This window comes from Metopolophium dirhodum, chromosome 9, assembly GCF_019925205.1.
Source record: "Metopolophium dirhodum isolate CAU chromosome 9, ASM1992520v1, whole genome shotgun sequence".
Classification (NCBI taxonomy): Eukaryota; Metazoa; Arthropoda; class Insecta; order Hemiptera; family Aphididae; genus Metopolophium; species Metopolophium dirhodum.
Window position 1 is genome coordinate 13,475,140 of NC_083568.1, and position 12,032 is coordinate 13,487,171.

The following is a 12,032-nucleotide window of genomic DNA, read 5'->3' on the forward strand; positions in this document are numbered from 1 at the left end:
TTTTCAAACAAAAATTAATTGTTAGTTTATTTGAATTTAAGCTAATAATATTATGTTAAACCATTTTATTGCCAATTGTTTTATTTTATTATTTTTTCACTCAGTTGTAGATAATAATGTTTATCAAAAAATCATATTTAATTAAATATAAAAATTGTTAAGTTCAGTTGTTATAATAGTAAAAGAACAGTATGTTTTGGCTGAAAATGGAGGAAGGGTACATTTTGGCCGAAAACGGTGACGCCCAAAAGGCCTAGTCCATTTAAATTATTTAAAAATAAATAGATAATGTATATAATATATTATATAGGATAAATATTCTGAACGTTATGAACAGTGAAAGAAACTAGGATGAGTATTATATGGTTCTAATAATATATATGGCTGTCTTACGACTTTATGTATAGGTACTTTAGGTATACTTACCTATAGTGCCTATAAACAATTATTTATAGAGCATGTTTTGGCCAGTCATTAGTGGAAATTTCAAACATCACCTATACAGGAGGTGATTTTTTTATGTACAAACAGTATTTTTATTTATCGTTTTAGTGAAATTATAAATTTTATTTTATTGAACTTTTGCCTGGTAACTACATAAATGTTGTAGGGGGTTATGAGCTATGGTTGGTAAGGTTGGTACGATAAGGTGTTGTAACGGTTGTTACAGTAAGTAAGTGACACGTGTATGTGTGGAAAGGTTTTTACTACTACAAACCAGGTGTTCACCCATCCGGAAACAAATAGCTGCGGACGTTACAAACTCTTAGTCGCATTGCGCGACTGCTAGCAGCCAACGCACCGCGCCAATCCACATAAATAATTTATTGGTTAAAACTAATGTTTTGTATTATTATTTTTTTTTTTAATACTTAATTTACAAAAGAGATGCATACCTACCTTTAATAACCCTAGCAAAAAAACGTTAATAACGCATTTGTGTGGGAACATCGTGGCTACAATACGTTGAACATATATTATGCAGAAAATGTCCAGCATGAACAATTACTTCAATTAGCTTTAAATAGATATAACTATAGTTATAAATATTTTTTTTTTGGAGAGGAGGGATTCAACTGAATTATGTTGTGTTTGACGTTCAGTTAATTTATTATATTGTGATTTGTGGATATTTAATCACCATTAAAAATGTTTTATTTGAGTACTTAAAACTATTATTTGAACATTTGAAGGCTAGTGGGACTTGACGATGACGCTGAGCCGTTACACTGACATTTACGAGTATTATTTGTCATCGTATCTCACTCATAAACACTTGTCTTTATAGCTTTATAAGTAAATAGTAAAACATTAATGAAAACATAAAAATCCAAAAATGAAAGAATAAATTATTATCTCACAGCTTTTTTATTTATAATTACTGTAAATTAAAAAAACAGGCATGCATAATATGTTCAACGCAAGGGCGGTTCCGGGGAGGGGGCGAGCCTACTTTGAAGTAGATTAAAATATGTAAATAAGTTTATGTAATAAATAAGAATATTTTATTTTTTATTTTTACATTATCGATAGGTACTTATTATATTGATTAGATAATTTAGACCTAGTAAGTATTTATTTACCGTGCGTTGCTCCAACGACCGCACATCGCTACAAAATATATCTTAAATCGTTAAAACAACCATTGTTCGAGCGATTTTACAATATTACCTAAATAATTTTATCGAAATATAACACACACCGATTGTATACAACTCAACTGCACAATTGAATCTCCTGCACCAGCAGCCACTCATCCCCCAAACTTCCGGTACAGCTTCCGGACACGCTGCAGCAGCAGAGTAGAATACCTACACAATGAGCAGCCCGTGCGAAGAGTACTACCGACATAGGTCGTCCGAAATCGCGACCCAATTGGCGAAGTGGACGCAGTCGGCGGTCGTCCGGGACGAGTCGTTCGTGCGGCTGTTGCGGGCCAAGGTCGAACGGCGCGCGCGACTCGCCGACGCTGTGGCCCAGGTCTCGCGGAAAGCGGTGGCCGAGACGCGGCACGCCCTCGTGGCCAACAACAATCGCGCGGCGGCCGCGTCGGACAGGGCGGCGGCCGAGCTCGGGCAGTTCGCGGACGGTTTGCGGCGGGCCGACGACGACGGTGGCGAAGCCACCGCGGCCGAGCTAGATGAGATGAACGCGCGATTACGCGAAGTGATAAAGTTGAAGCGCGAAGCGCTCGTGAAGGCTGAGGCCGCCAACAAAGCGGCCGGCGAACTGTTGCGCCAGGAGCAGGCCGTCAGTGACCGGATGGCGCATAATTTGACGGCCACCGCCGACTGCGATGGTCCGCCAACCGATCGGGGCGAGAGTCGAGACCACGTGTTGGATTGTTTTCCTTGTCAAACCTTCGAATAATAAATAATTATATACCTACCGTTAAAAAAATACAAAAAACTTTTTATATTTTTTAACCATAAATGTACAATACGTAATAACTAATAAACATAGGTAAGTAAGTAGGTGCATATTTAATGCTTTGCATGTATAATATCATGAATTATACCTATATAGGTACAGTAAACACACACTATGATGGATTTCAGGAAAAAGACCCAGTCCACAAACATTACAAAGGGCCCAACGACATAATTGTCAGGACTCAGCGGGGTTAGGGTCATAGTTTCGTTTTTTAATACATACTTTGAATTTACTATAGTTGACTAAACTAACTTGACTATATTATATTGTTATAAAAATTAACTATATGTAGGTAATCATGTAGTGAAATCATTATCACAGTGTTATGTTTAATATTAGACTGTTCTGACTGTGAAAACTAACAGAATATATTTCTTTTTAATTTTATCTTATTTTTATACAAAATAAAATCTGATTTGGATCTCGACACTTAATTATTGATAATCATTTTTAGTGAAATGCCAATAATCACGTCATTGCATCTACATCCTACAAACTATGTAAAAACAAAAAATAAACAGCAAATAAATGTATTTGAAAAATATATTAGATTCTGAGCAGAGCGAGAAAACTAGTGGTTTTACAATGGTGTTTTTTTTTTTTATCCTGTATACAAAATTGAACCAGAAGGAGAGCTTTGATTTCACCATACAGTACCTTATCTTTTAGCAAATTGGATCAAGATGGCACTTTAGAGAGATCATGTTTCGATTTTCTCAATAGTTATTTAATGCCACAGGAAAAACCAACAAAAAATTACGAAAAACCGCTTAAAATGGAATTTTAATTTTTAAAGCTTTGTTTATCATCATAGAAACGAATAAAATAAAAATTATAATATTAATTCAACTTACAGGATACAAATATACAATGAATAATAACAATATAAAATATCCAGGCTGACAAACAGTCTCCACTCAGAATCGTTTTTCTTATACAATGATATGTCATTGAATTCAAATTTTATACAATCCATTTTTGACCCACTTGTAATCTACTGTACAGCAGAGCAACATCCACTTACCCGATTTTTTCATTTTGTATTTTTATCATTTATATAAATGAAGGAAATACAATATAATAGATTTAATCCTATCTAATGTTTAAATGTTTCAATTTAAAATCTGTTCAATTCGGATTGGGCAATTGGCATATTGCCAAACAATTCATTCTTTCAAAAATTGACATTTATAAGAAAGGAATGAGCACTCTAAAAGTAGACACTTAAATGCTTTTTTTTTAAACAAATAACAGTGAATTTATGTACAATTATTATTGTAAAAACAATTTGACATTTTTATTGCAGTCTAAACTCGCGGATTGTTCATCTCAAAAAAAAAAAAAGCTTAAATTATAATTATCAGATTTATTCTCTAGTTTATGTTAAAAGTTATACATTTTAAACACCTAATAAGTAAAATGTTAATATTTTTAAACAACAATAGTAACTTAATATTAACAGTTGGTAAGTCTAATTATAAGACGTCCAAATTAAGCTCGAAAACCAAATATATACAAATCTAGATTAATTAGATAAAAAGCATTATGTATATTAAATAATTAACTAGTATCTTTGGATATATTAAAAGGAAGCTGTACAAATAATATAACAATGAAATAACTGAACATTTATAATAGTAATAATTTACTGAAATACAAATGAAAATAATAAAATTATTTACATATATATTTTCCAAATTGTGTTAAACAAATACAGTCATCATTTTTCAACATGTTATTAATTAATAAAATGTAATTAATTATTAAATATGAGCAACACAAATTATCTAAAACTAAGTAATAGAAATAACAATGTTGTCCAACAGCAAAGTATATTATCTTGAGGAAAATATTTACTATTTATGCTTACATGGAACTAGGACTAAGAGTAAAAATGTCTGTTACTATAACAGTATTCACGCTAATACCATTACATTACAAAAGACAAAACATTAAAATTGATCGTTCAACCAGACTACCGAATATTGCATCGTATTACTCATTAAAACCTAGGTTGAGTGGTACTAACTACTTTGGATGCTTTCATCTTGATAACAGATGCAACCAAATCGTCCATACTGATAGGCCTCAACATATTAATACTGGCTGCATTGATTGGATTCGAGTTAAATGTACTGTAGGAAAAAAGGAATTTAACAATTTAATACGGATTTACTAATCAAACAAAAAAATTACTAAAACATTTTAAATTACCATTTTTGAAGTTCCTCTTCTTTAATCAAGTCTTTGATGCGGAATAACGATGCAATACGACACAATTCTTGAAGGTCAGAGCCGGAAAACCCGGTTGTAGATATGGCTAACTGATGTAGATCTACATTATCTGCACATTGTTCGGTATTTAAAACTAAGGTCAGTATTTCTTTTCTTTGTTGTTCACCCTAAAAATTATCAATACAATTCTCATTATACAATGATCTAGGTAGTATAATACAATCACCCAATACTTCCTCTGTGAGGGTGATATAATCGCATTTGCTTGTCAGTACACATTTTTTTTACTAATTTACAGACTACTACTTTTTTACATTATGCTCTCACCAAAGGATGATAACATATAAATATAATAATATACCTAATGCAAATTTAGTTATTAATTAGTAATTAATAATGTAATTTTAAAATGTATTATAAATTTAACCTAATTTGAATTTCATTAAATTAAATATGTTGGTCTATAACTCTAATATTGTCTTAGATTCTATATAAATTGTTTTAAACAAATTTTAATATTAAATTTAAAAAAAAAAATTGATTGCTGTCAATAGTGGTGGCTGAAAAGAGGTATATTTAAATTATGTGTTTACTAGCTGTAAATAAATTGATACTAGCAAGTTTTATTTTAACAATAATTTTACCTAATCCTTTTTAATACTAAAATATTTAAATAAGAAATAAGAAGGAAATGTTATTTTCAAAAAACATTTAATGCATATTTTTATTTGGCTTTGAGTACTTTAAGAAGTATACATGTTTACCGGTAATGATATTTCAAAAGTGGCTGGCATCCTTCTGAGTATGGCAGGATCTAAGTCTTTAGGTCTATTTGTGGCGCCCATTACTATCACAGTATTTTCTGGATCAGTTGATAAACCATCCCATAGCATCATAAACTGAGCTTTCATCATAGCTGTCGCTTCATGATCATGCTGTGTTCTAGATCTCAAAAAAGAATCTGAAATATAAGTAATATTATTAAAATACTATAATCAAAATCATCCCATGTAAACATTTTTAAAAATGACTAGATTAGGCTTGACTTTTTAGCATGTCAACTAATTGTATGAATCCTACTAAAGTAAATTTCTAATGAATAATATATTAGATAAGTATTTAAAATTGAAAGTATAAAATATTTATATGATTGGTATGGACTAGGTGTATTCAAACTGTGTCGCGAGTATTCGTCAGAAAAGTTGTGACACAGAGGAAGAAAAAAATAAGGATACGTGGAATGAAAAATTTTGAATACTTCTGGCATAGACTATACTACTATAAAAATAATTTAACATTTAAAATTGATTAATAGAATAATAAAATGTATGTCGTATAGTGATAAAATATTTTGCAAAACTATAATACTTATTAATCATAACAAATAATAAACAGATCAGAGAACTTAAATATGTACTTCTAGCAGCATATTTATCTTACAGTAGAACCACTTAAATGCCCTCAAGGAAGGGTACATTAAATTCATAAAAAAAAACTGTAATAAATCTTTTAAAGTTACAATTTAAATTTTAAATGTCTCCAGTCAAAACTTATAATGAAACGCAAATTTTGTAGGTACCTCCTAATAATTAATATTAAATAATTAATAAAATAATCACATTACCGATTTCATCAATAAATATTATGCAAGGCTGAAGCTTTTGAGCCAAACTGAAAACGGCACCAGCTAACTTTTGACTTTCACCGTACCATTTGTCAGTGAGTAATGACACATCCAGATATAAAAAATTCATACCCGCTTCTCTGGCCGTTGCCTTGGCAATCATTGTCTTTCCGCAACCAGGAGGTCCATGAAGCAAAACTCCTAAAAATAGGTAGGTATTATAAAAATTAAAATAATAAATATTAAATTGCAAATATACCTTTTGGTGGTTTTGTTAAGACAGAATTCCTAAGCAGTTCTTTTCTTTGCACTGGAAATATCACGGTCTCTTTGATTTCATCTATTACTTGACTAAGTCCAGCAATGTTATTCCAAGAAACAGTGATATCGTATGGATTTACCAAGTGACTGGCAATCATCAGCTCATGGTCAGTTAACTGAAATCAAAGAACATCAGAATATCTATATACCTTATTCAAAGACTCGACTTACGTTTTTCATTTTATGAAGACCTAAGCTTCTGAGTTTGCTGAGTGCCTGAAACACACAAAAATAATTACATGCCTATGTTGTTCATAAAATCAAAGTTAACTCACAGTCTCCTTGGATCGTTTTTTTTGTTGATTGGTTGGATCAATCTGTCCGATCAACCATTTAGTACCAAAATAAGCACACGTTGACAACAAAGTCATACGTATAACCAACGATATAACTTCACTTCTATTCATTTCCATTTTACCACCGTAGGTATTCACGAAAATAAATCTAAAAACCTATATCTTTAATCTATAGAAAAATTTTCTTTCGGATTGGTATTTTGACTTTAAATTAAATAACTTTTATTCGTAAGAAAAATAAAGATATATATGACGGCCTAAACGAGCTGTACACCCGAGAATTTAATACAGTCTTAAACAGAACATTATAACAATCTTAAATCAAATTTTTTTTAAATAAAAACTACCAAAAAAAACAAGATTGAAAATTACGACCGTATCAGTTAGATTCATAACCTTAAATGGTTTTTTAAATGTTTATCAATTATTTTGAGGTTGCATTTGACCATTCGACAAGCCTTGGGTACATACCACCGTTACCAGTGCTTACCATTGTATATTATGATTGTCAGAAACCACTTATCAGAATAAATTCAGAGAATTAATGCTCTCAATGATTGACATATTGGATAATCAATGGCTCAATAGTCAATAGTCAATAGTCGATGGTTTATATTTTGAGGAATGGCGATTTTTTATTAGTATTAGCAGTATTAGTATCTGCCTAGGCTACCTATATTACTGAGTATTGACTACTGACTTATTGTCTAGTATTTTTAAGTACATTCTGTACATGTAATATAGAAGTAAAACCCAATGGCCCATGGTCTTGGAATTTAGTATATTATATATTACAACCTCTAAGAGAGTGGTTCAACATATCCGTCAAAAACTTACTTATAATTAATATTTAATAAACCTCTCTAGGCTACAGACTTGACACATGCTGACGCAGTTTCCTGCCGTGTTGCGATGTAAATTTCAAACACGGGATTATGGTTACAGGCTTAGAATTTAAATCATTCACATCGCGATTATGGTTACCTACAACCGTGATTCGCGTAATCTAAGGCTACTGGGCTACAAAAGCACTATAGCAGTTACAATTAATAAAATGATCTAGATTGTCGACCCACATTAATATTAAATGGTAACATAGACTTTAAAAAGGAACGTATCCTCATTAAAATCCAAACTATCCCTACAAAAATAAAAATATTAATATACAAATGTATTACTTATCCTTCCTTTGTCTTCTTATAATCTTATGAAATCCAATTTTAAGTATAAAAATTTCCTATCCAATTTCCCTCAGCACAATAATCGATGTTCCGTGGTATGTTAGTGATTGACCCCCCATAATGACAATCTTTGATCAAGCATCTCTATAATTCCATAAAAAAAGTACATCATTCAAGCCCCCCAATATCAAATTTATTCTCTCTAGACTTAGTCAATACAACCAGTAGACGGAAAAAATAGTCATAGACCTTTTAATATAATTATTATTCAAACTCAATTTTTTTCTTAAACAATACCCACTAGTATCTTGATTCCAGGTAACTATTTTTATTGAACATTTATCATAAATTTACCAATACTTATAGTTAATGTTTTATAATTTCTTACCCAGGTATTAGCATGTTTAAAAATAGGTAGAAAGTAAGTTTTATCGAAGAATGTATTTTATTAGGATAAAAAATTTTATATACTAATTTCCATCAAATGCATCAGATAAACAATTAAAACAACACTTATTAGTATGAAAATATTAAAGGGTAGGTCACAAACTAGTATATTTTAAGCAACACCAATTTTCGACACACATTATACTTATTACCTGATCTCCTTGTACCAAATATTAAAGAAAGAAATGAGTGATATGAATAATTGTATTATATAACACACAAATAGACCAATTGATTTTAAAAAATAAGACCATGTATTGTGTTTTTAACTCAATTTCATTTATTGACTTAAATAGTATAGACAAAAATTACATGACTGTAATGAGTGGTGAATGTCGAGTGGTCAGTTTACAGCCAAGAAAATAGAAAAAACAACGTTTAGTCCATCTGAAACAATTGAAACAAATATTAAACAATGGTTAAATCTAATCAGACAATAATAACTCACCTTCTTGAAACCAATGTCGTTGGCGTATTCACGGAAACACTGTCGGCACAAGTTGATGCCGTACTTCCTGATGAGACCGTGCCTGTTCGTGCACGCCCGGCTGCAATAAAATATTGGCAAACGATTAACGCATGTAAATCAGATTTACTATTGTACAATCATAGGAATCATTATAACATGTACACTAGGTAATCAGCAGGAGGTAACCGTTTGTAAAAATAAAATACACATTGGTGCAATTCTACAAGACTACAACGATCGGAGCACATAACATTATGCATCGTTCAAACCATCAACCGCCTGTTGTGTTCAACAAAGTTGTTGCAACCTCTAAACGCGCCGCCATATACAATATCATACACACCAACACAACAGCTAATGACATGTTATGTATGTCGTACGTGGAGTATACGAAATAATATGAAACGAGTTCGACTTACCAGTAACGGGATCCTTGGCCGTAGCGTCTTGGATGCGAGTACCATACGTTGGCGAAACCCATTTTGTATTGTTTTAAGTCGGCAAAATTACAAGACACAAAAAACTAACACGTGTGGTGCAAAAGTGAATTTCTTAAAAGTCGGCGGCCGAAGTGAACTAAGCGATGATAATTTCGTGAAAATCGTGTAATGCACGACAGACGATAGGAACGAGCAAACCGAAACAGGAAGGGAAACTAGAGGGACGCAGTGTCTCCCAAAATGGTATTTTAAAGGTTATGTTTGAGAAAAAAATTCCCACAACGATGTTTTGTGATAAATTGATTACTGATATCACCTGACAAAAATATGCGATAGTGCGAAGATAACAAGTGATAAACCGAGTATTTGAGCATGGAATAAAGATACTGTGATTTGAGTGAATTATTTGAAAATTTAAGATTTGTTTGGGAAATTAGGGATTTTAAAGTTGTCTTTATACTTTTGTAGAGCATTGGCCATTGACAAATCGACATCACGAACTATGGAAAATGCGTGGAAAACTGAAATTCCAGAGTTCAGGCCGGAAGACAATCCTCACGGGCTGTTAGAGGAAAGTGCGTTCGCCACATTATTTCCCAAGTACCGAGAAACATACCTGAAAGAATGTTGGCCGTTAGTACAAAACTCCTTGTCCAAATACCACATCAAGGCTGACCTGGACTTGCTAGAAGGCAGTATGAGTGTGCGCACTACACGCAAAACCTGGGACCCTGCATCGATATTGAAGGCACGAGACTTAATCAAACTGTTGTCAAGGAGTGTTCCGTACGAGCATGCTGTACGCGTAATGGAAGACGATATGGCTGCTGACATAATTAAGATTGGCTCTATGGTAAGAAATCGTGATAAATTTGTAAAACGGAGACAAAGACTCATCGGTCCAGGAGGGTGTACTCTGAAATCTGTTGAATTATTGACAAACTGTTACGTGCTTGTACAAGGACAAACTGTAGCTGCTCTAGGACCCTTCAAAGGACTACAACAGGTATGTGAAAATTGTTTAAAATTAATTAACAGGTTGTATGTGGTATAATTGTTTTATTGTATGGTATTCCAGGTACGCCGTATTGTGACGGATACAATGAAAAATGTTCATCCTATTTACAATATAAAAGCATTAATGATTAAACGTGAACTGGAGAGAAATCCAAAGTTAAAAAATGAAAATTGGGATAGATTTCTGCCAAATTTCAAACCCAAGAATGTGCCTAAAAAGAAATCCACAAAGAAAGCAAAGAAACCATACACTCCATTCCCACCAGCTCCAGCAGAGAGTAAAATAGACAAATTATTAGAGTCAGGTGAGTACTTCCTCAAAGAAGATGAGAAACAAAAGAGGAAAAAGAAAGTCAAAGAAGACAAGCAGAAGGAAGCTAAAATTAAAAGAGAAGCAAAACGTAATATGGCATTCATTCCTCCTGTTGAATAAAAATTTAAAACAAAATTATAAATGTATATACATAAAAATATGATGATTTTTAATTTTATTATTTTAAAATATAATTTAAAAGTTGACTACCGTGATCATTTCATATTTTTTACCCTAACCTATAGTTAGTTATTCACTGCAATGCCACTAGTTTTGCATTTCAAAATAGATTTTGCAGATCTAATATTTTTAATATAAGTTGGAAGATGCCTCATGTTTGGTAATAGGTACTCTTATATTAAAACTAACAATTAAATATGGGTGGGTGGGTATTGATAGATGAAAAAATAGGTCATTTTATGGGTCGGTATGACAGTATTATGAGGGATAGGTCTCCTAAAACTATTTGAGCAACGCCAATTTTTTTATGATACACGCCACTGGGAAGGACATAACACATTCTGGTGAGACGTCCTCTATTATAATATATTTTTCAAAATAAAACAATATTTAAATATAGCTTCTTTTTCAGAATACAAACAAAATTAGATATCTGATTCGGAATCATTTGAATAATTTCTTGTATTCTTCTTGAATGGCTAAGTAGTAAATACATAACCAGAATTAAATTATATACTTACGTATATTGTATTAATTAAATGTTGATTTAATATTTTGTTGAACACGGGTATAAATAACAAGTATGGTTGAAAATAATGAAATAATGACCTAATATTATATGATTGTATTTAAATTAATAAAATAAGTAACAGAAGCACTAAATAATTTTTGTAATTTTATTATAAAATAAAATATTTTAAATAGTACTACACAAGTTGATAGTTACATACTAACTTATATTTATTTTATTCAATAACACTAGTCAAGAGATAGTCAAACATTGATAGTAGATGATTTTTTAACAAAGGTATTTCACTATTTTAAAAGAAATTTATTTTTATTTATAATTGGTACTTAGTTCTAAATTAAACTGGAAAATTGATGATTTTTTCAGTTTCAGTTTGGTTTTAAGCTTAAATATTGGTTTAGTTCTTAGATAAATTAATAAATGATAACAATTTTTTAAAACAATTAAAATGTGGTTCATAATATACAGTGATCATCGTTAATCAATTGTATATTGTTATCGAAAAGTGTAAGCACGGACCCGGATGTATTACGTTAATACTTTAATT

General features: G+C 31.5%; 4 protein-coding genes across 4 annotated transcripts; 2 read left to right on the forward strand and 2 right to left on the reverse strand.

Moving 5' to 3' along the window:
- The first annotated feature begins 478 nt into the window (after nucleotides 1-478).
- Nucleotides 479-2,592, forward strand: LOC132952708 (uncharacterized). Its single transcript, XM_061025096.1, has 2 exons — nucleotides 479-2,463; nucleotides 2,527-2,592. Exon 1 carries the CDS (start codon nucleotides 1,819-1,821, stop codon nucleotides 2,368-2,370), a length of 552 nt encoding a protein of 183 aa, XP_060881079.1. The 5' UTR covers nucleotides 479-1,818; the 3' UTR covers nucleotides 2,371-2,463; nucleotides 2,527-2,592.
- Nucleotides 2,593-4,046: 1,454 nt separating this feature from the next.
- LOC132952777 (outer mitochondrial transmembrane helix translocase) lies at nucleotides 4,047-7,305 on the reverse strand. The gene is made up of 7 exons (XM_061025202.1): nucleotides 6,889-7,305; nucleotides 6,785-6,829; nucleotides 6,552-6,729; nucleotides 6,293-6,493; nucleotides 5,433-5,629; nucleotides 4,648-4,835; nucleotides 4,047-4,568 (listed from the first exon to the last, which is right to left on the reverse strand). Exons 1-7 carry the CDS (start codon nucleotides 7,024-7,026, stop codon nucleotides 4,436-4,438), a joined length of 1,080 nt encoding a protein of 359 aa, XP_060881185.1. The 5' UTR covers nucleotides 7,027-7,305; the 3' UTR covers nucleotides 4,047-4,435.
- Nucleotides 7,306-8,794: 1,489 nt separating this feature from the next.
- LOC132951815 (small ribosomal subunit protein uS14) lies at nucleotides 8,795-9,633 on the reverse strand. Its single transcript, XM_061023805.1, has 3 exons — nucleotides 9,426-9,633; nucleotides 8,986-9,085; nucleotides 8,795-8,924 (listed from the first exon to the last, which is right to left on the reverse strand). The coding sequence occupies exons 1-3, from the start codon at nucleotides 9,485-9,487 to the stop codon at nucleotides 8,916-8,918; spliced, it is 171 nt and encodes a 56-aa protein (XP_060879788.1). The 5' UTR covers nucleotides 9,488-9,633; the 3' UTR covers nucleotides 8,795-8,915.
- Nucleotides 9,634-9,800: 167 nt separating this feature from the next.
- On the forward strand, nucleotides 9,801-10,991 carry LOC132951813 (KRR1 small subunit processome component homolog). The gene is made up of 2 exons (XM_061023802.1): nucleotides 9,801-10,452; nucleotides 10,525-10,991. Exons 1-2 carry the CDS (start codon nucleotides 9,949-9,951, stop codon nucleotides 10,894-10,896), a joined length of 876 nt encoding a protein of 291 aa, XP_060879785.1. The 5' UTR covers nucleotides 9,801-9,948; the 3' UTR covers nucleotides 10,897-10,991.
- Nucleotides 10,992-12,032: the final 1,041 nt, after the last annotated feature.

What these genes read in the sequence shown, in the direction of transcription:
- LOC132952708 (XM_061025096.1), top strand. Translation starts at nt 1,819, where the DNA reads ATGAGCAGCCCGTGCGAAGAGTACTACCGACATAGGTCGTCCGAAATC.
- LOC132952777 (XM_061025202.1), bottom strand. Translation starts at nt 7,026, where the DNA reads ATGGAAATGAATAGAAGTGAAGTTATATCGTTGGTTATACGTATGACT. An exon ending in CTTAACAAAACCACCAAAAG is followed by an intron (nt 6,494 to 6,551) that starts GTATATTTGCAA and finishes ACCTATTTTTAG; the next exon opens with GAGTTTTGCTTCATGGACCT. An exon ending in GAAGAGGAACTTCAAAAATG is followed by an intron (nt 4,569 to 4,647) that starts GTAATTTAAAAT and finishes TTTTTCCTACAG; the next exon opens with TACATTTAACTCGAATCCAA.
- LOC132951815 (XM_061023805.1), bottom strand. Translation starts at nt 9,487, where the DNA reads ATGGGTTTCGCCAACGTATGGTACTCGCATCCAAGACGCTACGGCCAA. An exon ending in GGCCAAGGATCCCGTTACTG is followed by an intron (nt 9,086 to 9,425) that starts GTAAGTCGAACT and finishes ATTTTATTGCAG; the next exon opens with CCGGGCGTGCACGAACAGGC.
- LOC132951813 (XM_061023802.1), top strand. Translation starts at nt 9,949, where the DNA reads ATGGAAAATGCGTGGAAAACTGAAATTCCAGAGTTCAGGCCGGAAGAC. An exon ending in CCTTCAAAGGACTACAACAG is followed by an intron (nt 10,453 to 10,524) that starts GTATGTGAAAAT and finishes ATGGTATTCCAG; the next exon opens with GTACGCCGTATTGTGACGGA.